Source organism: Chiloscyllium plagiosum, unplaced genomic scaffold, assembly GCF_037043375.1.
Source record: "Chiloscyllium plagiosum isolate Xiang-an unplaced genomic scaffold, Cpla_swu_hap1 HiC_scaffold_12, whole genome shotgun sequence".
NCBI classification, from domain to species: domain Eukaryota; kingdom Metazoa; phylum Chordata; class Chondrichthyes; order Orectolobiformes; family Hemiscylliidae; genus Chiloscyllium; species Chiloscyllium plagiosum.
The window spans coordinates 96,118,471-96,142,603 of NW_028270150.1; the positions used below are offsets into that span (position 1 = coordinate 96,118,471).

The 24,133-nt window shown below is 43.6% G+C and overlaps 1 protein-coding gene across 1 annotated transcript in view; it reads left to right on the forward strand.

Moving 5' to 3' along the window:
* The first annotated feature begins 5,050 nt into the window (after window positions 1-5,050).
* The window catches only part of LOC148148605 (putative G protein-coupled receptor 139), a 34,940-nt gene continuing 15,857 nt past the window's right edge, over window positions 5,051-24,133 (forward strand). The window contains exon 1 of the mRNA XM_087992339.1: window positions 5,051-5,265. Within this exon, the coding sequence (XP_087848465.1) occupies window positions 5,051-5,265 (215 nt within the window). The remainder of the gene's footprint in view (window positions 5,266-24,133) is intronic.

Here is a 24,133-nt window from a genome sequence, read left to right on the forward strand (position 1 = left end):
ATGAATTCCATAGATTCACCACTCTCTGGCTGAAGACGTTTCTCCTTATCTCCATTTTGAAACATCTTCCCTTTACTCAAAGCTGTGCCCTTGGGTCCTAGTCTCTCCTCCCAATGGAAACATCTTCCCAACATCCATTCAGTCCATGCCCTTCAGTATTCTGTATGTTTCCCTTAGATCACCCCTCATGCTTCTAAACTCCATCAAGTATAGACCCAGACTCCTCAAACATTCCTCAGATGTTAACCTCTTCATTCCTGGGATCATTGTCCTGATCCTCCTCTGAAAATGCTCCAGGGCCAGTACATCCTTCCTCAGATGGGGGGGGGGGGGGGGGGGGGAGGACCCAAAACTGCACACTGTCCTCTGAATGTTGTCTAACCAGAGTCTTATAGAGCCTCAGAAGTACAGTATTCAAGTCCTCTCAAGATAAATGCCATCATCGCATTTTCCTTCCAAGCTATTGATTCAACCTGCAAATTTAACTTGAGAGAATCCTAGACTAGAGTTTCTTTGCACTTCAGTTTTATGATTTTTCGCCCCATTTAGAAAATAATCTATGTCTCTATTATTCCTACCAAAGTTATGACCTCACACTTTCCCACATTGTACTCCATCTGCCAATTCTTTGCCTACACTTCTTACCTGTCCAAATCCTTCTGCAGCCTCCCGGTTCCTCAATACTACCTGTCCTTCTAACCACCTTTGTATTATCTGCAGCTGAGCTAGAGTACCCTCGATTCCTTCATTGAGACAATTAATGTAGAAAGCGAAAAGTTATGGTCCCATCACTGAGCCTTGCGAATAACAAATTCTCACCAGCTGCCATCCTGAGAAGGACCCTTTCACTCCCACTCTCTGCTTTCTGGCAGACAGCCAGACTTCTAACCATGCTAGCACCTGGCCTCTAACATCATGGGTCCTTATCTTATTCAGTAGCATCCAATGAGACACCTTGTCAAAGGCCTTCTTGAAGTCCAGGTAGACAATATCCATTGGCTCACCTTTGTCTAACCTGTTTGTTACTTCCTCAAAGAATTCTAACAGATTTGTCAGGCATGACTTCCCCTTGATGAAACCATGCTGACATTGCTGCACTATCTCTTCAGCTATGTCCCTTAGAACTCTGGGGAGTAGTCCATCTGGTCCAGATCATTTATTCACGTTCAGACCATTCAGTTTTTCTAGCACCTTCTCCTTGGCGATGGGCACCATACTGAGCTCTGCCCCCTCACGCTCTTGTATTTTTGGGATATTACTGTTATCTTCCACTGTGAAGACTGAGGTAAAGCAATTACTCAGTTCCTTAGCCATTTCCTTGTTCCCCACTACTATCTCTCCAGTGTCATTTCTCAGCAGCCCAATGTCCACATTTGCCTCGTTTTTGCTCTTTATATATCTAAAGAAACTCATACAGTCTTCATTTATATTACTGGCTAACTTGCCCTCATATTTAAGTTTCTCCCTCCTTATTTCTTCTTTTGTTGACCTCTGTTGGTCTTTGTAAGCTTCCCAATCCACTGCCCTTCACCACATTATATGATTCCTTTTTTTTTCATGCTATCCCTGACTTCCCTAGTCAGCCATGGTCGCCTCATTCTCCCTGTACCATGTTTCTTTTTCCTCGGGATGAATCTTTGCTGTGTCTCCTGAATATCATTATCTCTGATTTTATCTTCTCCCTCTCAAATTGCAGAGTAAATTCAATCACATTATGATCACTGCCTCCTCAGAGTTCCATCATCTTAAGCTCCCTCATCAAGTCTGCCTCATTGAACAGCACTAAATCCAATATTACCTGCTCCCTAGTGGGGTCCACTACAAGCTGCTCCAAAAAGCCATCTCGGAGACATTCCACAAATTCCTTTCCTTGCAATCCACTGCCAACCTGATTTTGCCAATCCACCTGCATATTGAATTCCCCCATGATCACTGTAGCTTTGCCGTTCCTACACATCTTTTCTATCTCCTGGTGTATCTCGTGTCCCAGTTCCTGAATACTGTTTGGAGGCCTGGACATATCTCCAACACTATTTTTTTAACCTTTGCGTTTCCCCAATTCTGCACCATCTGACCCTCCTTTGTTTCTTACTATTGATTTAGTTTCATTTCTTACTGATATGGCAAACCCACCCCCTCTGCACACCTGCCTATCTTTTCAATAGGAGGGAAATGCTTGAATATTCAACTCCTAATCCTGATCCCCTTGCAGCCATTCGTTTGCCTAGTTATCTTCATCATAACTACAAGACAGGCATCAAACTGGCTCTGAAACCTAACTCCTGGATACAAAATCACTTCCTTCCTTGAGACAAAACAGCTCAAGTGCACACATGGACAAAAGCCCCTGCCTCCTGTCTTTGAAAGTTGCTAAACCCAAAAAGGCATCCCTTTGATCGAGCAAAACCCAACCTGGGCCAGGAGCATACTCCAACTTTCCTCAGAATATAGGGAGCACTCACAATGTTGCACTCGACTCCTTGTTTTGTAGTTCGATTCTCCCCCTGCTCAATGTTTGTTCACACGCATTGTTTGACCTCAACTTTCTCATAATGTGTTCATGGTTAATTTAATTGGCTTTCCCATCGGCATAACTTACCTTTTTTTGCACTGTCTGTTGTTCTATCTCAGAACGACAGGCCTCTATTCATTGGTGTATCCGTGGCTTTAAGTGGCAAGGGCAGTTTTAGCTGATAAAAGACTGGAGACATCTTCTCTCTCCTACAATAACAGTGTTAATTATAGGCCAGTGAGCCTTACTTTGTTTGTGGGTAAGGTATTGGAAATTGTTATAAAACATAGGATGTATAATCATCTGGAAAGGAATAATATTATGAGAGACAGCAAACCTGGTTTTGTGAAGGGTTGGCCATGCCTCACTAACCTTATTGAGTTATTTGAGAAGATGACAAAACAGGTGAATGAAGGTAAGGTGGTTGATGTGGTGTTACTGGACATCAGTAAGGTGTTTGATAAGGTTCCACATGGTAGGCTATTGCTCAAAACATGGAGTTTGGGGATTGAAGGTGATTTAGCGGGTTGGATCAGAAATTGACGAGCTGAAGGAAGACAGAGGGTGGTGATTGTTGGGAAGTGCTCATCCTGGAGCTCAAGAGGGTGGTGGTTGGTGGGAAATGTTCATCCTGGAGCTTAGTTCCCAGTGGTGTGCCACAATGATCTGTTTTGGGGCCACTGCTGTTTGTCATGTTTATAAATGATCTGGAGGTGGGCGTAGAAGGATGGGTTAGTAAATTTGCAGATGACACTAAGATCGGCAGATTTGTGGATAATGTCGAAGGATGTTGTGGGTTACACAGGGACATACATAGGATGCAGAGCTGGGCTGAGAAGTGGCAAATGGAGTTTAATGCAGAAAAGTGTGGGGTAGTTCACTTCGGAAGAAGTGACAGGATTGCAGAATACTGGGGTAATGGTAAAGTTCTTGGCAGTGTAGATGAACAGAGAAATCCTGGTGTCTAGGTCCATCAATCCCTGAAAGTTGTCACTTTCAGAGTTGTTAAGAAGGCAGACGTTGTGTTGTCGTTTATTGGAAGGGGAATTGAGCTTTGGAGTCATGAGGTCATGCTTCAGCTGTACAAGACACTGGTAAGGCTGCACCTGGAGTATTACATGCAGGTCTGGTCATCGCATTATAGGAAGGATGTGGAAGCTTTGGAAAGGGTTCCGAAGGGATTTACTAAGATGTTGCCTGGTATGGAGCGAAGATCTGAAGAGCAAAGGCTGAGGGACTTGAGGTTGTTTTCATTAGAGAGAATAAGGTTGAGAGATGACTTAATCGAGACATATAAGATAATCAGAGAGATAGACAGGGAGGACAGTGAGAGCTTTTGTCATCAGACAGTGAAGGTTAATATGAGGGGACATAGCATTAAATTGAGGGGTGACAGATTTAGGACAGATGTCAGAGGTAGTTTCTTTACTCAGAGAGTAGTAGGGGCGTGGAATTCACTGCCTGCAACAGGAGTAGACTCACCGATGTTAAGGGCACTTAAATGTTCATGGGATATACATAGGGATAATAATGGAACAGTGTAAGTTAGATGGGCATCAGATTAATTTCGCAGGCCGGCGCAACATTGAGGGCCGAAGGGCCTGTACTGTGCTGTAACATTCTACGTTCTATGTTCTATGAAAGTGGCCACCAGGTTGATAGGGCTGTTAAGAAGGCATATGGTGTGTTAGCTTTTATTGGTAAAAGGATTGAGTTTTGGAGCCATGAGGTCATGTTGCAGCTGTACAAAGATCTTTTGCGGCCGCAGTTGAGGTATTGTGTACAGTTCTGGTCACCACATTACAGGAACGATGTGGAAACATTGGAAAGAGTGCAAAGTAAAGGTACCAGGACGTTGTCTAGCATGGAGGGAAGGCGTTGGAAAGAAGAAGGTTGAGGGTGATGTAATAGAGCCATACAAGATGATCAGAGAGTTCGAAAGATTGGACAGTGAGAGCCTTTTCTCTCGGATGGTGATGGCTTGCATGAGGGGACATAGCCTTAAGTTGATGGTGCTTGATATAGGACAGATGAGAGAGGTAGGTTTTTTACTCAGAGAGTAATAAGGATGTGGAATGGCCTATCTACTGTAGTAGACCCGCCAACTTTAAGGGTATTTAAATGATCATTAGTTCAACAAGTGGCTCATAATGGAATAATGTAGGTTAGATGGGCTTCACATTGGTTTCACAGGTCGGCACAACATCGCGGACCGAAGGGCCTGTACTGTGCTGTAATGTTTTATGTTCTATGGATCATAACATACAGACAGATCATTGTTTATTTAGACAGAGCGAGGCATCCAGGGTTACAGCTACACAGGAGATATAGAAATCTTCATTAGATTTGAAGATAGAGAGGTCCATTCGGCAGTCTCAGAAGAGCAGGGAAGAAGGTGTGGCTCTGTCGTCTGCAGATACATCTGTCCATGACAGTATCAGGAAGAATGATCACCAAACAGTCCCTTAAGGAGACAAAGTCCCAATTTCACATTGAGAATGACCTCCATCCTGTTGTGCGGCACTATCACTGCGCGAAATGAGACAGACTTCAAACAGATCGAGCAACTCAAGAGTTAGCATCTATGATGTGACGTGGGCCATTAACAGCAGCACAATCTGTGACCTCATGGCCCAGTATATCCCCCACTCAGCCATGACCCCATCAAGAGAGAAGATCAACCCTGGTTCAATGGAGAGTGCAGGGGAGCCACGAGCAACACCAGGCACAGCTGAAGATGAGGTGTCCACCTGGTGATGCCACCAAACTGGACTACTTGCATGTCAATCAGCACAAACAGCAACTGATAGACAGAGCTAGGTGATCCCACAATCAATGTATCAGATCTAAGCTCTGCAGTTCAGCCATATCCAGTTGTGAATGGTGGTGGACAATTAAACAACTCACTGGAGAAACAGGCTTCACAAATATCCCCATCCTCAACGATGGAAGATTCCAGCACATCAGTGTAAAATATAAGGATGAAGCATTTGCAGGGATCTTCTGCCAGAAGTGCTGAGTGGATGATCCATCTCACCCTCCTCTAATAGGCCCCAGCATTACGGATACCAGTCTTCAGCCAATTCGATTCACTGCACATGATATCACAAAATGGTGGGAGACACTGGACACTGCAAATGCAATGGGCCCTGACAACATCCAGCAATAATACTGACGACATCTGATCCAGAACTTGCCGCGCCCCTAGCCAAGCTGTTCCAGTACAGTTACAAAACTCGCATTTACCCAACAACATGGAAAATTACCCAAGTATGTCCTGTACATATTTAACAGGGCAAATCCAACCCAGCCAATTACTGCCCCATCAGTCAATTCTTGACCACCAGTGAAGTGATGGAAGTTGACATCAGCAGTGGTATTGAGTAGCTCCTGATCAGTAATACCCTGGCCAGTTTGAGACCTTCCAGGACCACCCAGTTCCTGACCTCATTACAGCCTTGGTTCCAACATGGACAAAAGAGCTGAGTTCCAGAGGGGAGGGGAGAGTGTCAGCCTGTGACATCAAGTCCAATTGGACCAAGTGTGGCATCAAAATGTCCGAGCAAAACTGGAATCACTTGGGTACAAGCTCCCCGATGGTTGGATTCCGATCATACACAGAGGAAGATGGTTGTGGTTGTGGAGGTCAGTCATCTCAGCTCCAGGACATCGCTGCAGGAGTTCCTTAGAGTAGTGTTATTGTCTCAAACATCTCCAGCTGCTTCATGATAAGGTCCCCATAAGAACCTTCCCACTGAGCTCAACACATAAGCACAGTGACTACAAGAGTAAGTCAGAGACAAGCGAGGTGTACCAAAGTGAGTAAATCACCTCCTGACTCCCCAAAGCCTATCCACTATCTCCAAGGCATAAGTCAGGAGTGAGATGGAATGCTCCCCACCCACCTGTATAGGTGCAGTCCCAATAATACTCAAGAAGCTGTACACCATCCGGGACAAAGCAGACCTCTTGATTAGCACCACATCCACTCCCTCCATCGCTAACGCCCAGTAGTAGCAGTGTGTAGTATCTACAAAATGCAAAGTAGAAAATCACCAAAGATCATCAGACAGCACCTTCCAAACCCACAACCACTTCCATCGAGAAGGACAAGAACAGCTATATTTAGGAACACACCACCTTCAAGTTCCCCACGAAGACCCTCACCATCCTGACATGGAAATACATCATGGTTCTTTGACTATCACTGGGTCAAAATCCTGGAATTCCCTCCCTAATGGCATTGTGGGTCAACCCACAGCAGGTGAACTGCTGCGGTTCAAGAAGGAACTCACCACCACCTTCTCAAGAGTAACTAGAGATGGACAATAGATACTGGCCAGCAAATGATGCCCAGATCCCATCCACGAATAAATAATGTCCTCCACACATCTCTGTGCTGTCCACCATACAGATTCATCCCCTGCATTGTGTGATGCCTGTCACTCTGCACTCAAACTCAGATACACCTGACAGCCCACAAATAAATGCAACGTGAATGAGGCTTTAGAATTTCACTCAGAGCCAGACGAAGCATCCTATGTCACTGAAAGAAATGTGCACATGCCCCTGACTGCAAACCAACCTGGCAGAAACAGGTATGACATCATTGCAGCCAGAATGATGTGGTGAGGCTGGGGTTTGGTGATGCCCACACACACCGACAAAGTGTGGGAGAGGACAGTGTTGATGGAGCATGCAGTGAAATGGTGCTGATGCTGGAGATGGATGAAGACCTGGAGAAGCAAACAGTGAGCTCCTGCCTCCAGGTAACTGCCCAGGCTTTCCTGTTGGGAACTGGTACCATCTGGTTTCCATAGGAACTGAAGGAAGGATTAGAATCTCCATCGAAATGAGGCAAGACCAGCTCCTAATGAAATAGAACGGCATGAAAATGAAGTGGTCACCCCTCACTAGTGAGATTCAGAATTCACTGTTTAAACCAGAAATGGGGAAATTGGAAATACTTTTCACAACTCAATCTGATGCTTTCATTCTTGCCACATTTCCACAACTTTCTTGTTAGTGCTCACATCACTCAAGGCAGCATAAAATTCAACTCTGTAAAAATTATTAACAATGTTCTTTTTAATCTACTTACAGGATTGATGATCCAATGGTGGCTCAGGCCTGAGTACTTTCAATGCTGGTCATCCTGTAGGATCCAGAGTAGATCCTGGATCTACTCCCTGAACCACGATCTGACCCCTGACCCCACTGTGTCCTGATCTCGACCTGGAATGGCATCGGCTACATGACCCCTAGGAGGCCCAACTCAGAGACTCTGAGACTCGGCGCCACCCTCTGCAGCTGGATCCCCAGCTTCCTGACCCACAGACCACAATCAGTGAAGATAGACAGCAGCACCACCTCCACGATAACCCTCAACACTGGAGCCCCCCAAGGATGTGTTCTCAGCCCCTACTGTACCCTCTGTACTCCCACGGCAGTCTGGCTAAATTCCAGACAAACATCATCTCCACGTTTGCTGCAGACCCCACTGTGGGAGAATGGATATCAAGCAACAGGAAGGAGATAGAGGGCTTGGTGCCATGGTGCAGTGAGAACACCCTCTCTCTCAGCATCAGCAAAACTGAAGAACTGATCATTGACTTCAGAAAGACAGGAGGAGAACATGCCTCCTTCTACATCAATGGAGCTGAGGCTGAGAGGGTGGAGAGTGTCAAGTTCCGAGGAGTGACAATAACTGCCAATCTGTCCTGGCCTTCCCAGATAGATGTGATGATCCAGAAGGCACAACAACGCATCCTCTTCCTCAGGCAGCTCAGGGAATTTGGCCTGTCCATAAGGTCCCTCACCAAACTCTCCAGATGCAACACAGAGAGCATCCTGTCCCGGTGTAACAACCGCTCTGCCCAGCACGGTAAGGAACTACAGGGGGTTGTGTGCACAGCCCAGACCATCACGGAAGCCAACCTTCCATCCATGGACTCCATTTACATGGCTCGTTGCCATGGAATGGCTGCCAACATCTTTGAAGACCCCTCCCACCCTGGTGATGATCTCCTACAACCTCACCCGTCAGGCAGAAGGTACAGAAGCTTGAACACACCCACTAGCAGCTTCAGGAACAGCTTCTTCCCAGCCGTTATTAGACTGATGAATTGAATCTCTAACTTCAAATAACGCTGACATTGTTAATGTTGATCTTGCCTCGTGCACACCCTGTGGGATGTAACCTGTACGCCTCTGTTCAAGTCTCTACTCACCCTATGATCTGTATATCCCAGCTTACTGTGATCTACGGGCACTGCTTGTAAACAAAGCTTTTCACTGCACTGAGGGAAACGTGACAATCAATCAATCAATGTGTCTCCCTTCACCCTGAACCACAGCTTTTCAATATGCTCCGCTGCTGTCAGTGCCTGAGACAACATGTCACTGACGCTGTGCTTACTTTAAACAAGGGGAGGCAGAGTCCCCAACTGATTGACTGTGGGTTAAATATCCAGGGATACCAGTCTGTTGGGGAGAACAGACAGGAATTTCAGGGAGGTGATGTAACTCTGATATTCAAGGACGACTTCAGGGCAGTGCTGACAGATGATATAGGAGAATCAGGTTGAATCTATTTGAGTGGAAACTAGAAAGTCTAAGAAGAAAAAGTCACTGCTAGGTGGAGTCTATATAATGCCATCACATTGGGTTGGGAAACAAACAAAGAAATATCTAATGCCTGTAAAAATGGTATGGCTATGATAGTGGGGAACTTTAATCTACACGTAGATTGGTTGAACCAGCTCAGGAAGGGGAGCCGTGAGGAGGAGTTCGTTGAGCATATCCGAGCTAGTTTTCTTGAACAATATATAATGGAACTGATGAGGGAGTAAACTATCTTAGACCAGGTCCTGTGTGACGAGACAGGAATAATTAATGACCTCACAGTTAGGGAGCCTTTTGGAAGGAGCGATCACAGTGTGGGTGTAGTTAGAATACAGATGGAGAGTGTGAAGACAAAATCCAAAACCAGGGTCCTGTGTCTGAACAAGGGGGACTGCAATAGAACGAGGGAGGGCCTGGCTGAAGGGGATTGGAAACAAAACTTTAATGGTGGGACAGTTGACAAGCATTGGAGGACTTCCACAGAAATCTTTCAAAGTGCGAAGGGAAACTGTATTCCAGTGAAAAGGAAGGTCTGTAAGAAAAGGGGTAATCTGCCCTGGGTGTCTAAGGAAATAAGGGAAGCTATCAAGTTGAAAGAGGAGGCATACAAAGTGGCTAAGAACAGCAGGAAACTAGAAGATTGGGAAAACTTTAAACGCCAACAGAAAGCCACAAAAAGAGCTGTTAAGAAAAGTATGATAGAACATGACAACAAACTGATGCAGAATATAAAGACAGGCAGCAAATGTTTACACAAATACATACAATGAAAAAAAGAGTGGCTTCAGTAAATGTTGGTCCTTCGGAGGATGAGAAGGGGTATTTAGTAATGGGACATGAGGAAATGGCCAAGGCATTGAACAGGTATTTTGTCTCAGACTTCACAGAGGAGGACACTAATAACAAGCCAGTAATTTACAAACAGACGAAGGTAGGTGAGGACCTGGAAACAATCATTATTACGGAAGAGTTAGTTTTGGGTAAGCTCATGGAGCTAAGGATAGATAAGTCTTCTGGCCCTGATGGAAGGCAGCCCAGGGTACTAAAAAAAGGCGGGAACAATACCACGTGCACTGGCGGTAATTTTCCAAAATTCACTCAATTCTGAGGCAGTCCCAACAGATTGGAAAACAGCAAATGTGATACCACTGCTTAAAAAGGGATATAAAGAAAAGATGGGATATTATAGACTGGTGAGCTTCATCCATGTCGTGGGGAAGATGCTTGCGTCTGTTATTAAGGAAGAAATGGAAGGGCATCTCAATAGAAATTGTCCCATTGGACAGATGCACCATGGATTCATGAAGGGCAGGTCATGCTTGACAGATCTTTTGGAATTCTTTGAAGACATTTCAAGCAAGGTGGACAACGGGGCCCCAGTGGAGATGTTGTACCTAGATTTCCAAATGGATAGAGGCTTGTTTGATGAGCAGGAAGCAAAGATTGGGGATAAATGAGTGCTATTCTGGTTGGCAATCAGTAAATAGTGGTGTGCCTCAGGGATCGGTGTTGGGACAGCAATTATTTACAATTTATATCAATGATTTGGAGTTTGGGACCACGTGTCGGGTGTCAAAGTTTGCAGATGACACCAAGATGAGTGGCAGAATGAAGTGTGCAGAGGACTGTGAAACTTTGCAGAGGAATGTAGATACACTGAGTGAGTGGGCTGAGTGAGTGGGCAAAGATCTGGCAGATGGAATACAATGTTCATAAATATGAAGTCATCCATTTGGTAAGAGTAACAGTAAAGCAGATTATTAATTGACCGGTAAAAAGTTGCAGCTTGCTGCTATGCAGAGGGACCTGGCTGTCCTTGTGCATGAATCGCAGAGGGTTGGTCTGCAGATACAAGTAATTAGGAAGGCAAATGGAATTTTATCCTTCATTGCTGAAAGGATTGAGTTTAAAAGCAGAGAGGTAATGTTGCAGCTGTACAAGGTACTGGTGAGGCGACACTCGGAGTACACCTTTTGGTCCAGTTTTGGTCTCCTTTCTTGAGAAAGGATGTAGTGGCATTGGAGGGGCTGCAGAGGAGGTTAACCAGGTTGATTCCAGGGTTGACGGGGTTGGTTTATGAGGACAGACTGAGGGGATTAGGATTCTATTCATTGGGATTCACAGGAGTGAGGGTGGAAACATATCAGATTATGAAGGGAATATATAAGATAGAAGTAGAGCGGGTATTTCCACCAGAGGGTGAAAATAGGATGAGAGGACACAGCCTCAAGATTAGAGGGAGCAGATTTAGGACAGAACTGAGAAGGAACTTCTTGACTCAGAGGGTTGGTAATCTATGGAAGTCCTTGCCCAGGGATGTAGTTGATGCTAGTTCAGTAAATGTTTTTAAAGCAAAGGTACATATTTTTGAAAATAAAAGCATTAAGGAATACGGTGAGAGGGCGGGTAAATGGGGCCGAGTCCAGGAAAAGACCAGCCACGATTTTATTGAATGGTGGAGCAGGCTTGGAAGGCCGGATGGCCTACTCCTGCTCCTAGTCCTTATGCCCTTATGATTATCTGGAGGAACAACAATTAGTCCTCTTGCATTTTTTTGAACAGAGATGCATTGTTTGCGATCACCCATTTCTTTGGAACCGCTTCAATATCTCCAGAGAATTGAAAGATTATGGTCAATGCCTTTATCTTTCCCTTTCTCAGTAACTAACATACGTGCAGTCCAAGGTGGGTACAAGTCCTATTCCATTGAGGGAATAGTGTACTGGATTGAAAGGGTTTAACTGAACTGGTTTGTTTAGTTTCTGTAATTAATGTCAAACTCCATGGACCATAACTGTGTCCCAGGAGGGTTTCCCCCTTCTATTAATTACAAATTCCTTACACTGTACAAAGCTATAGTATCAGGGACAGCATCACCTCCAGCATCACCCCCAGCACTAACAGGGACCGACAGCTCCAGAGACTGGGAGCTCAGGGGAAGAGAGATTCAAATCTGAGAACAATAGATTGGAATTTTACAACCATGGGTTGGAATCTGAACACAGAAGATCGGAATTTTACAACAATGGACAGGAGTTTCTCAGCAACAATTGATTATATTTCTGCAAATTACCACTTGATGTCATTAACCAGTGGCTCAGTGGTTAGCACTGCTGCCTCACAGCACCAGGGTTCCAGGTTTGATTCCAGCCTCGGGTGACTGTCTGTGTGGAGTTTGCATGTTCTCCCTGGGTCAGTGTACGTTTCCTCCAGGTGCTCTGGTTTCCTCCCACAGTCCAAAGATATGCCGTTCAGGTGGATTGGCCATGCTAAATTGCCCAGAGTACTGGGGGAATTAGTCAGAGGGAAATGTGTCTGGGTGGGTTACCTCTTCAGAAGGTCGGTGTGGACTGGTTGGGCCTGTTTCCACACTGTAGGGAATCTAATCAACAACTCGGATCCGTTATATACTCCTGGCTATTCAACGTATTTACTATCCCACCCTTGTTATTGTTGGTGTTCTTGCTAAGTCTCTTGTCTGCTATTAACGCTAAAAGTAATGCTAAAAAGTTGTGGGCGGCATGGTGGCACAGTGGTTAGCACTGCTGCCTCACAGCGCCAGAGACCCGGATTCAATTCCTGCCTCAGGCGACTCTCTATGTGGAGTTTGCACATTCTCCCCGTGTCTGTGTGGGTTTCCTCCGGGTGCTCCGGTTTCCTCCCACAATCCAAAAATGTGCAGGTTCGGTGAATTGACCATGCTAAATTGGCCCATAGTGTTAGGTGTAGGGGTAAATGTAGGAGTATGGGTCTGGGTGGTATACGCTTCGGCGGGTCGGTGTGGACTTGTTGGTCCGAAGGGTCTGTTTCCACACTGTAAGTAATCTAATCTAATCTAATCATTAACTGCATCGCTTTTCCTGCCAGTTTGTTTTTCTGTCTCCCTTGCTGCTGTTGCTATTGTTCCTTTGAAGCATATGCCCACCAATTAGATCTGTAAATCATATTTCATTCTATTAATGTTCTTGACATTAATCCCTGTCCATTGACTCGAACCCCATCCTTGGCCAAATCATGAGGATCAGTGAGATTGTTCAGAATCTTACCAATCCATTTACAGTCAAAGAGTTAGAGAGATGTACAGCATGGAACCAGACTTTTCAGTCCAACTCATCCATGCCGATCAGATATCCCAAACTAATCTAGTCCCATTTGCCAGCACCTGGCCCATATCCTTCTGAACCCCTCGTATCCATACACCCATCCAAATGTTGTGATTGTACAACAGCCTGCACCACTTCGTCTGGTAGCTCATCCCATACACGTATCACCCTTTGCATGAAAAAGTTGCCCCTTAGGTTCCTTTTAAATTTTTACCCTCTCACCCTAAAACTATGCCGTCCAGTTCTGGACTCCCCGCACCAACCTTTTACCCTATCCATGCCGCTTATGATTTTATAAACCTCTGTAAGGTCATCCTTCAGTCTCCAACACTGCAGGGAAAACAGCCCCAGCCTATTCAGACTCTCCTGATAGCTCAAATCCTCCAACCCTGGCAACATCCCTGTAAATCTTTTCTGAACCCTTTCAAGTTTCACAGCACCCTTCCAATAGGAGGGTTTTGAACCCAAGCTTTGTCAACCTCATGCTCTTTCCTGGCACTGATTCTGATAGCCACCGTTTCCACAATGTGTCTCATCACAGGGACCTTTTCAGTCAACTCACCATCTCAGTTCCTCATCCTGACCAACAAATCAATCCATGCCACACACCCACCGCCATTCCTGCTACATCAGGAGTAAACAAGCATGCTCTCTGAAGACTGGGAGCCAAAAAAGCAGAGTTGTCGGCAAACTGGAAACTTTTAGATAGTGCCTTGCATTGTTTGTCAAAACTGTTGCTCAATTACGATTAACTTATCCAGATAATACCTGTTCCTGGACTTGCTATTGGTTTCACTGCTTGTGTGCTCATCTGTTCCCAAGCTCCAAGTGACTCGTGATCCCTCTTTTGTCCAAATTGCCCAGTGTATCCAAACCAAAGTCTGACAAAATCCAAAATTAGGCAAGGGTCTCAGTGCCATAACTGTTGGCTATCAGAGAATGTTCCTGTATTTGTACTGGAGAAGGTGTACTCCATCACAAGCTTATTCAATGACCGTCTCAACCCCACCTGCAATCCACCTTCCTCTACACCACCCCCCTGTAGGTAACCACACCAAGGAGTCAGCACTGTTCATGATAGGGCCGTGGGAAGAGTTATCGAACACAGACACAAAGGGGTGCAGGCACATAGCACCATGAGAGGAGCATCACAGGTAGACAGGGTGGTGAAGAAGGCATTTGGCAAACGTGTCCAAAATCAGAGGGTATTGGTTATAGGTGAGAACGATAAGATTTAAACTGGATTAGAGGAGCAACTTTATCACTCGAAGTATAGTGTTTCTATGGAAAGAGCGACCAGAAGAAGTGTTAGTATTTGGGACAATGACAACATTTAAATCAATTTTGAAAAGCTACATGTAGGTAAAGGTAAAGGTAAAGCTTTGAGGGATATGGGACAAATACAGGCAAATAGGACTAACTCAGTTCAGTAAACATGGTCGGCATGGACAGAAAGGTCTGTTTCTCTGTTCTGTGACTCTATGGCCCGGAGCTGAGGACACATAGCAGAAGGATTGACAGGAGAGAACATCAACCAGATACTAATCCCTCATTATGGACCCCACTACATGCCCAATCGTTTTCATCTCCCATGGCAACAGTGGGTGTTTTAAACTGTTTCTAGACTTGCTAAGCCCTCTGTGCTGACACCAACATCAGTGAGAATGCAGAGACCACCCGAGGCTACAGATATGGTACAGTCCAAACAGTACCTTCGACTGTTCGAGAGTGTCCACTGTCTGTACCCGATGGTGGGCTTACAGAACTCTGTCCAGTCACTAACAACGCTATTGCTGGGCTCAGTGACCATGTGTAAACCCAGATAATAAATATTCTTCTGAACAAGATGCGTTGTCTCACACATTTGCCATCCATCCTATCATTTCACTGCCTGACAATGCAACCTGATTTCCTGTACAATTTTCCTCACTTATTTCCCCGAATCATGTTATCAAAGTTTGAAATGTTGCCCGACAACCCAGAATGTGCCTCAGCAGATCAAGTGGAACAATGGGGAGCACTGATGTTTATAACCCTGTAGTCTGTAAACTACCCATTCAACACAACCCTGATTAAAGTCCATCGGAACATTGTTACAATCCTCAATGATATGGAGTAACCTGTTATTTTTCCCATTCAGTATGATCCTGTTAGTTTATTTCCTTCTCAATCTACTGAGGAAATCCCTGTTTCATCGTCAGGTGTTCCTTTTGCTCCAAACCTGATGTACCACTTCCCTGATTTACAATGAGGAGCCAATTGTGATTATGTTTTCATTGATTTTGTAGCCGACTCATTTCTAATCATAGCTTTGTTGTAATTGAATACTGTATGACCTGTAAGAGGTGAGGGAATCTATCAGCCAGGCAAACATTTAACTCCCCGTGTGGATAAAATACTGCAGATTCTGCTAATCTGAAATAAAAACACAATGCTCAAAGTACTCAACAGATCTGGCAGCATCAATGGAGAGTGGGAGAGTCAGGAATTCAGGTTAGAGACCTGGAGTCAGAACTCAGAATGGTCAGAGCAGTTTATTTAAATTAGGCAGGGAAATGAGATGGCTGGGGAGAACATGGAAAGGTCTCTACTTGGGTGGAAGACAGGAGAGGTTAAAGGACAAAAAGAATTGTCATGAAAGACACAATGGTAAAGAGAGAAAAGATATATATCTTGAAGAAGTATAAATGCAAAATCATCACTCTATCACAACAAAAGAACGGGTTCGAGTTTTTGATCTGGAGTTGTTGACCTCAGTGTTAAATTTAAACGTTGTCCCATTTTTTGGGAAGCATCTTTGATGATTTTGGGTTTTCCTATTCATAATTTTCTTCACTTGTCCTGTTACAATCCCATTTTGCTTTTCGTTTTCATCCCTTCTCCCATCTAATGTCTCCTGTCTCTTGGGTTGCCACTGGTTTAAATCCTGTTTCAGTACTTTTCCCATTCTGACAAATGGTCAGCAGCCTGAAATTTTAACTCTGTCTCCTCACAGGCACTGCCTGAGCTGCTGAGAATTTCCCGCATTTCCTGTTTACTTTCTATCATCTTACCTTTTCCCTCTTGCTCTTACTGTAAAGATTTTAATCGGATTGGAACTGATATAATTTCTGATTTTGGATGTGATATAATTGCAAGCCTGAGGTCAATTACAATAGCACACTAAGTTGGGCGAGCGAATCGAAAGGGACTTTCAGTTGGATTCGCTCCACAACCACCTGAGTATAATGTACATTTTCACAAGTTTCACAGACTTGATTATATTTCCCACAATAAACATAAACTTTGATACTGAGCAAAGGGCAGTGGTCAGTTGTCGCATTCACAATCCTCAAGCTGCAGTCCTCAACTTTGTCCCTCAACTGCAGCCTATCGCTGCCTTTCCCTCAGGATATATCCTTAGTGTCTTACAAACCATTACTTTATCCACAGTTTGCCACTTGGATATGTATTGTATTGTTAAAGCTCTATATCTATTCAGGCAGTTGATTAATTTATTACTTAACTGTCCTTTCCGTGATAATACCCTGGTTTCGAAATTCATTTCTCCTTGTTGTTTATTTATTAAAATGACCAATTAGTGAGACTATGATGCACTTGTCCCTCTTCATGACTAGTTTGGCTGTTCCAGTCTGTGGGTGTCACTCGTTAATATGCAAATCCACATTCTATAAACTTTAAAATAAAGGATCTTTATATCCTCTGAATTAATCTTTTCCATCATCTTACTGCATCACATGACTTGCACAAAATTGTAACGAATGTTCAGTCGAGCCTATCCATCTCCCTTCTCTGGCTATAATACATATAGATACAATTTTATACTGAACCATATGGTCACCACGTTCTGACAGTGCTGAAATAAAATAAATCCTACACTGAGGTACAGTGACCTATGACCAGTCTGAGATGTTTTCCAATCCAAGACTCTTTGAAAGTCTCACCATTCACCACGGGGGTTGAGAAATCATTCCCAGAATTACTTTGAGGTCACTCAAAACAGTTCCTGAGATTTTAGAGAAATGGACCATTCTGCCAATATTAATGGAAAGTTATACAATCAATGAACAAATGCAAAATACTGCAGGGGCTGGAAATCTGAAATAAGAACAGAAAAGGCTGGGAGTGCTGTTGGAACAGCATTAACCTGAAATGTTCACTTATCTCTCCATAAGTTTAACCTGATCCAACAGAGTAATGGAAGCTTGTTGTAAGTTTAGATCACGAGGTATCCTGTGAAAGAGAACGAGTTGAGCTAATGGTTTTCATTTCTGAAATATATTAAATTTTCAGGTCCCATTCCTATTAAGTAATCAACTTGAGAGTTGATGGGGAAGGAGCATTGGTCCGGTTGTACTGAGACAGTGAGGAGGGACTTGAATGATTATTAAAATAGAGTCAATGTGCAGGGTGATGGGGAAGAGCAAGTGGTCGCCACTGTGTCAACATGTGTAGACAGCCTGTGAAGATACGATGGGCTGAATGGCTTCCTTCTGGTAACTGGGTGATTATTAAACCTGATCTCCCTTTTCCTTTCCTGGGTGTGTCGTCCACATGCTGGATTGTGCTTCAGTAGAGATTCTCCAGTGCTCACCAGGAGCTAACACAACAAACAGCTAAGGCACTGTGTGTCGTAATGGCCCTGAAAATACCTTGTCAGTGGTTAATAGCTCCAATACTCGCCATGCACTGAGTTGAACTGAGTACAGTTACAAAACTGGCAACCACCTATTAATGAAGGGATTTAACAGGTTCATCTCAAAGAGTAGAACAAATCAAATCCAAATAATTACCGCCGCTTCAGTCTAATCGCAATTATAAGCAACATGGTGGAAGGTGTCATCAAGAGAGCTACCGAGTTGCTCTCACTCAGCAATAACTAGTTCACTGGTGTCCAGCTCTGCAGGGTTGCTCAGCACCAGACCTCATAACAACATCCAAACAAGGACAAAAGAGCTGAACCCCTGAGGTGAGGTGAGAGAGTCTGCACTTGACATCAAAGCAGCAATTAACCAAGCCTGACCTGAAGGAAACCTAAAATAATGAGAAATGGGATGATATTTTTATAGATTGGTGTCATTCCTAGTGCATAGGAGGTTGGGTGTGGGTGTTGGAAGTCAGACACCTCAACTTCAGGACATCTTTTCAGGAGTTCCTCAGGGAAATGTCCAAGGCCAACCTATCTTCAGCAGTTTCATCATGGACAATCCCTCAATCATAAGGTCAGAATTCAGGATGTTTGTTGATTGTTCACAAAGTTTAGTCCCATTCCTGACTCATCAGACACTATCAAAGAGTGTGGTGCTGGAAAAAGCACAGCAGGTCAGGCAGCATCTGTGGAGCAGGAGAATCGACATTTCGGGCATAAGCTCTTCATCAGAATTCCTGAAATGTCGATTCTCCTGTTTCTTGGATGCTGCCTGACCGGCTGTGCTTTTCCAGTGCCACACCTCTTTGATTCTGATCTCCAAATTCTGTCAGATACTATGTCCATACATAACAACATTTGGACTCTATTCAGCTGTAGGCTAACAAGTAACATTTGCCCCACACAAATGTCAGTTATCTCCAAAAAGAGAGATTGTGACCATTTTTCTTGACATCAATGAATTCCCCAGTATCAGTATCCTGGGGGAGGGGCGAGGGGTTGCAATAGACCACAGTCTGAGCTGGACCAGTTCCATAATTACCGATGTTACAAGACCATGTCAGATATTGGTGATACTATAGTACATACCTCACCTCCTGACTCCCCAAAGTCTGTCCACTATCGACAAAGGGTAAGTCATGTGTGTGAGTGAATACTCCCCATTTGTCTGGGTGAGGTCTGCTCCAACAACTCTCTATAAACTTGATAATAAAGCAGCGCCCTTGATTGCGACCACATCCACAAATACTGCCATCTTCCACCATCAATGCACCCCAGCAGCAGTGTGCGGCATGTGGAAGGTGTATAAGAGCCTTTGATAGAATCTTCCAAAGTAGCAACCTCTACCGTCTCAAATCAATAGGCGATCAGCTGCACAAGGAAACGACCTCTGAGTAGTTATCAGAGGATAACATAGACAGAGATACCCTCACATTAATCCACCTTCACTGGATAATGATCAGGAGTATAATATGTCTGCTGATACCCACCATGGTCACTAGATACGAAAGAATCTAGTGGGCTGATCCTTCCACACTAATTCTGAATGACTTTGTAAAGATGAAGCACAGGAAGCTGGACATTTCCACCAGCCCAATACAGGGTCACTGATCTCTGTTCTACTTCAGAAACTAAAGTATATATCTCATGGTCTTTGTGATATTTCCTGCATTCCCTTGTTTACAGTTTAATAACCTGTCAGCATAGTGTCAATCTTCACATCATCTCTCAAACTGCATTTCCTCATTTTCTGTGTTTCTAAATAATGGCTGATTTTTTTGGATCCAGCAGATTACATGACAATGCGTATAAATACTTCAATACATTTTCAGAAACAGGGACAGACTCAGAAATCACACAATGTACTCTGTGTAATTGGTAATTTTTCTACCAGCTTGATTAATTTTCCTGTTTATTTTCCTTCCCCACAGCAAACATCAGAACAATTATAATTCTGTTGCAAGGAATGTGTGGTCCTTAAAGCTGTATTATGTGATACTTGGTGGTGATGTCAGCAGCAGATATACTGGTTATTATCCTCGACCCACTGTTGAGGCACATTCTAATTATATACAAGAGAGAGTTATATTTCCTGTGGGCTATCCCCATCTGTAATATCCACGCTGTCTTCCTTTTTACAGCCACTGACTGTTCTGTCTGGTTTACCGTCACTTTTACCTTTGATCGATATGTGGCCATTTGCTGCCCAAATCTGCAAATTAAATTTTGTACTGAGAAGACAGCAGCTGTGGTTCTGGGAACAGTGACTGTGCTGAATGGTTTGAAGAACATTTTCTGGTACTTTATGTTCACATCTCAGTATTCGCTGAGAAATCTCCCCTGGTTTTGTTCAGTACCAGCTGATATTCTGTCATCTCCAGCCTGGGGAACATTCGAGTGCCTTCATTATATCCTGACCCCAGCAGTGCCATTTGTTATGATTCTGCTGCTCAATGCTTTAAGTGTCAGGTACATTTTAGTGGCCAGCAGAGCCCGCAGGAGACTTCGGGGAGAATTCCAGTGACCTGGAAATGGGGACTCGGAGGAAGTCCATCATTTTATTGTTTGTTATCTCAGTGAATTTCATCCTGTTATGGTCAGTGTTTATGGTATACTCTCTATGGAAACGCATGAGCCAGATGGGGTATCGGGCCATAAATCTACATTATTTTGTAGGAGATATCGGATTCATTCTCCAGCTCCTAAGTTGCTGCACAAACACTTGTATATATGTTGTGACCCAGACTAAGTCAGGAAACAGCTGAAGAACATGGTAAAATACCCTCTTACTCGAATGGGGAAACTCATTAAATGATGAGATAAATTGAAGAATTCAGTTTTAGAATCCATCCAATCCACTCTCTATAGGGTCAGTGATACAGACACAGTCAGGGGAGCCTGCTCTTTACAATCTTTGTGACACAGACTGAGTGTGTTCAGTTGGCAGTTCTAGTGATCTACTACAGACAAAGTGTGATTGGTCTGTTATTTCTGGGTCAATGATATGGACACAGTGCGGTCAGTGTACTCTACCTAATATATGTGACACCAATACAGTCGGGACAATCTGCCCTCTCCAGGGACTATGACAAAGAGACAGTGAGTTTGGTTTGCTCTCTCACTGGGATATATGTGAATACACTAATATGAATGAAGAGTAAGTCAGTTAGTACTTGAGTCTGATCTGCCATCGTTCATGGTTGGTCTTCCTGCAGTCTCAATCCTCTTTTCCACCCACTTTCTATCCCCATTGAATCCCTTGTTAGTGATGAGTTCACATTACTCTTCCATACAAGGCAACAATGAGCCTGCCTCCATTGTTATCTGGAAGATCATTCCACAGACTATTGTACAGTGAGGTGAATCACATGTTGTATGTGCTGCTACAAATACTTTGTCAGTTTTAAAAGGGAATTTACAGAATTTGGATGAGTTCAATGTGTTTGAACTCAACTAATTAAAGGACTCTTGGACAAATCGCTTCAAACTGTGATGTTCAAGTGTTTCAGGTTCAGCAGAAATATTCATGAGGTGAGACAGGCACTTGGAAATAGTGAAAAATATCTGATTGTATTAAGTTTCATGAAGTAAATCTGACTCATGTGACAAAAAAACTCGATTGAAAGAACATGCAAGAAACACAAATGGTATAAGACCTTCAGAGAGAGGAGCAGAAATTAGGCCATTCAGCCCAGTGAGTCTGCTCTGCCAGTCAATCATGGCTGATACATTTCTAAAACCCATTCTCCCACTTTTTCACCATACCCCTTGATGCCCTTGATACTCAAGAACCTGTCTATTTCCGTCTCAAATTCACCACCCTCTGTCGAAAGAGGTTTCTCCTAATCTCTATTCTAAAAGGTCTTCCCTTTCCTCTAAGGCTGTGCCCTCAGTCTTAGTCTATCCTACCCAATGGAAACATCTTCCCAAAATCCAGTCAATTCATGCCATTCAGTATTCTGTATGTTTCCCCTTGATCCCTCCTCATCCTTCTAAACTCCATCAATTATGGACACAGACTCCTCAAACATTCCTCATATGTTAAGCTTTTCATTTCTGGGGCCATTGTTGTGAACCACCTCTGAATATGCTCCAGGGCCAGTACATCCTTCCTGAGATGTGGGGTTTAATCTGCACACAGTACTCTGAATGTGCTCTGAGCAGAGCCTCAGAAATACATCCCTGCTTTTGTATTCAAGTCCTCTCAAGATAAACACCATCATCGCATTTCCCTTCCTAGCTACCAATTCAACTTGCAAGTTTAACTTGAGAAAATCCTGGACTAGAGTATCTTTGTACTTCAGACTTCTGATTTTTCTCTTCATTTAGAAAATAGTCTATGCCTCTATATTTCCTACCAAAATGCATCACACTTTCCAACATTGTGCTCCATCTGCCACTCTCCTCATCTGTCTAAATTCTTCTACAGCCTCCCCGCCTCCAAAATGCTGCCTGTCCCTCTACCTACCTTTGTATCATCTGCAAACGTAGCCAGAATGTCCTCGATTCCTTCATTTAGATCGTTAATGTATCAAGTGAAACGTCGTGGTCCCAACACTGAGTCTTGCGGAACATGGATTGTCACCAGCTGCCATCCTGAGAAGGACCCTTTCATCCCCACTCTCTGCTTCCTGCCAGACAGCCAGGTTTCTATCCATGTTTGTGAAGATCTCGAATCCCAGGGGGGACCCCACGGTCTCGAGATCTGTCAAATGAATCCCTACGAGTACGGTTTGTTTAAAGCAATGTTACCAGTTTCATAAATTAAGGAAGCCTGGCGCAGATTTGTCCAGCAACACAGAGGTTAAAAGTGTTTCTGTTCCGTGCAGAAATGGCGCCATTACATTCGAAAATTACACATTATTGAGATGTTTATTTTTTAAGAGACAGCACAGCCTTAATTATAAGAAACGACCAATCAAAAGTAATAAGGTGACATGATTGACAGCAGGTTTTTCCAATGAAACTTCCTGAGAAACAGATTATTTTAAGTGCCATTTATCCCGTGCTTGTTAGTTCAAGGTTCGTTCAAATACCAAATCACTGTCTTATGTTTCATATTATGAAAACTCCATTGTTTCCTCTTTTCTCTAAATACAACCAACTCAGCAAAGCATCAGTTCAAGTTCACAGTGTCAAAGAAAAATCTAAAGACATTTTGTTCTGTTATTTTAATTTGAAAAGCCATTTTGTGCTTAATAAAAGTCTACATATACTTGTTGCTTCTGACGATACCCTAAATTCAAATTTTAGATCCTCACTAGCACCATGCCTCCAACACCATGGGCCCTTATTCTACTCAGTGGCCTCCAGTGAGGCACATTGTCAAAGGCCTTCTTGACGTGCAGGCAGATAATATCCATTGACTCACCTTTGTCTAACCTGCTTGTTACTTTCTCAAAGAATTCTAGAAGATTTGTCAGACATTACCCTCCCTTGATGAAACCATGCTAACTTTGCTCCACTATCTCTTCAGCTATCTCCCTTAGAATCCTGGGGTGTAGTCCATCTGGTCCAGGTGATTTATCCACCTTCAGGCCATTCAGTTTGTCTAGCACCTTCTCCTTGGTGATGGCCACCATTTCGAACTCTGCCTCCTCACTGTCTTGTATTTTTGGGATGTTACTGTTGTCTTCCACCATGAAGACTGATGTAAAGTAAGTTCCTCAGCCATTTCCTTGTTCCCCACCACTATCCCTCCAGTGTCATTTTCCAGCAGTTCAATGTCCACCTTTGCCTCTCTTTTGCTCTTTATGTATCTAAAGGAACTTACAGTCTTCATTTATATTGTAGGTTAGTTTACCCAAACATTTAATCTTCTCCCTCCTTGTTTCTATTTATTGTTGCCCTTGTTGTGGAGAAAATATAGAGAAACACCAGGAGATGCAGAGAGTTCTTCTAGAAGTAGGTATTTTATTTGCAAACAAAAAACCGTGACACTGAGAAAGCAGATTCTCAAATGCCCACGAACCTCAGGGTCTGTGGATTTTTATTTTTTTATTATGTTTCTGTTAGCTTATCAGCATGTCCAACTTTTTTAATCAAAGTACCTTATTCTATCTTCACAATAAACCAGTGATTTTGGTTCCCATTATCTCTTCAGTTGTACATTCTACTTAATGTTATTCTATTGTCACGGTTAGATATTTATTGCTAACTTTGCTACAGTGATCTTTCCATTCAAGCCTAACTTGTCACGATAGATATTTAGCTATTCCATCTATTACAATAGTCTCCTGTCTCAAG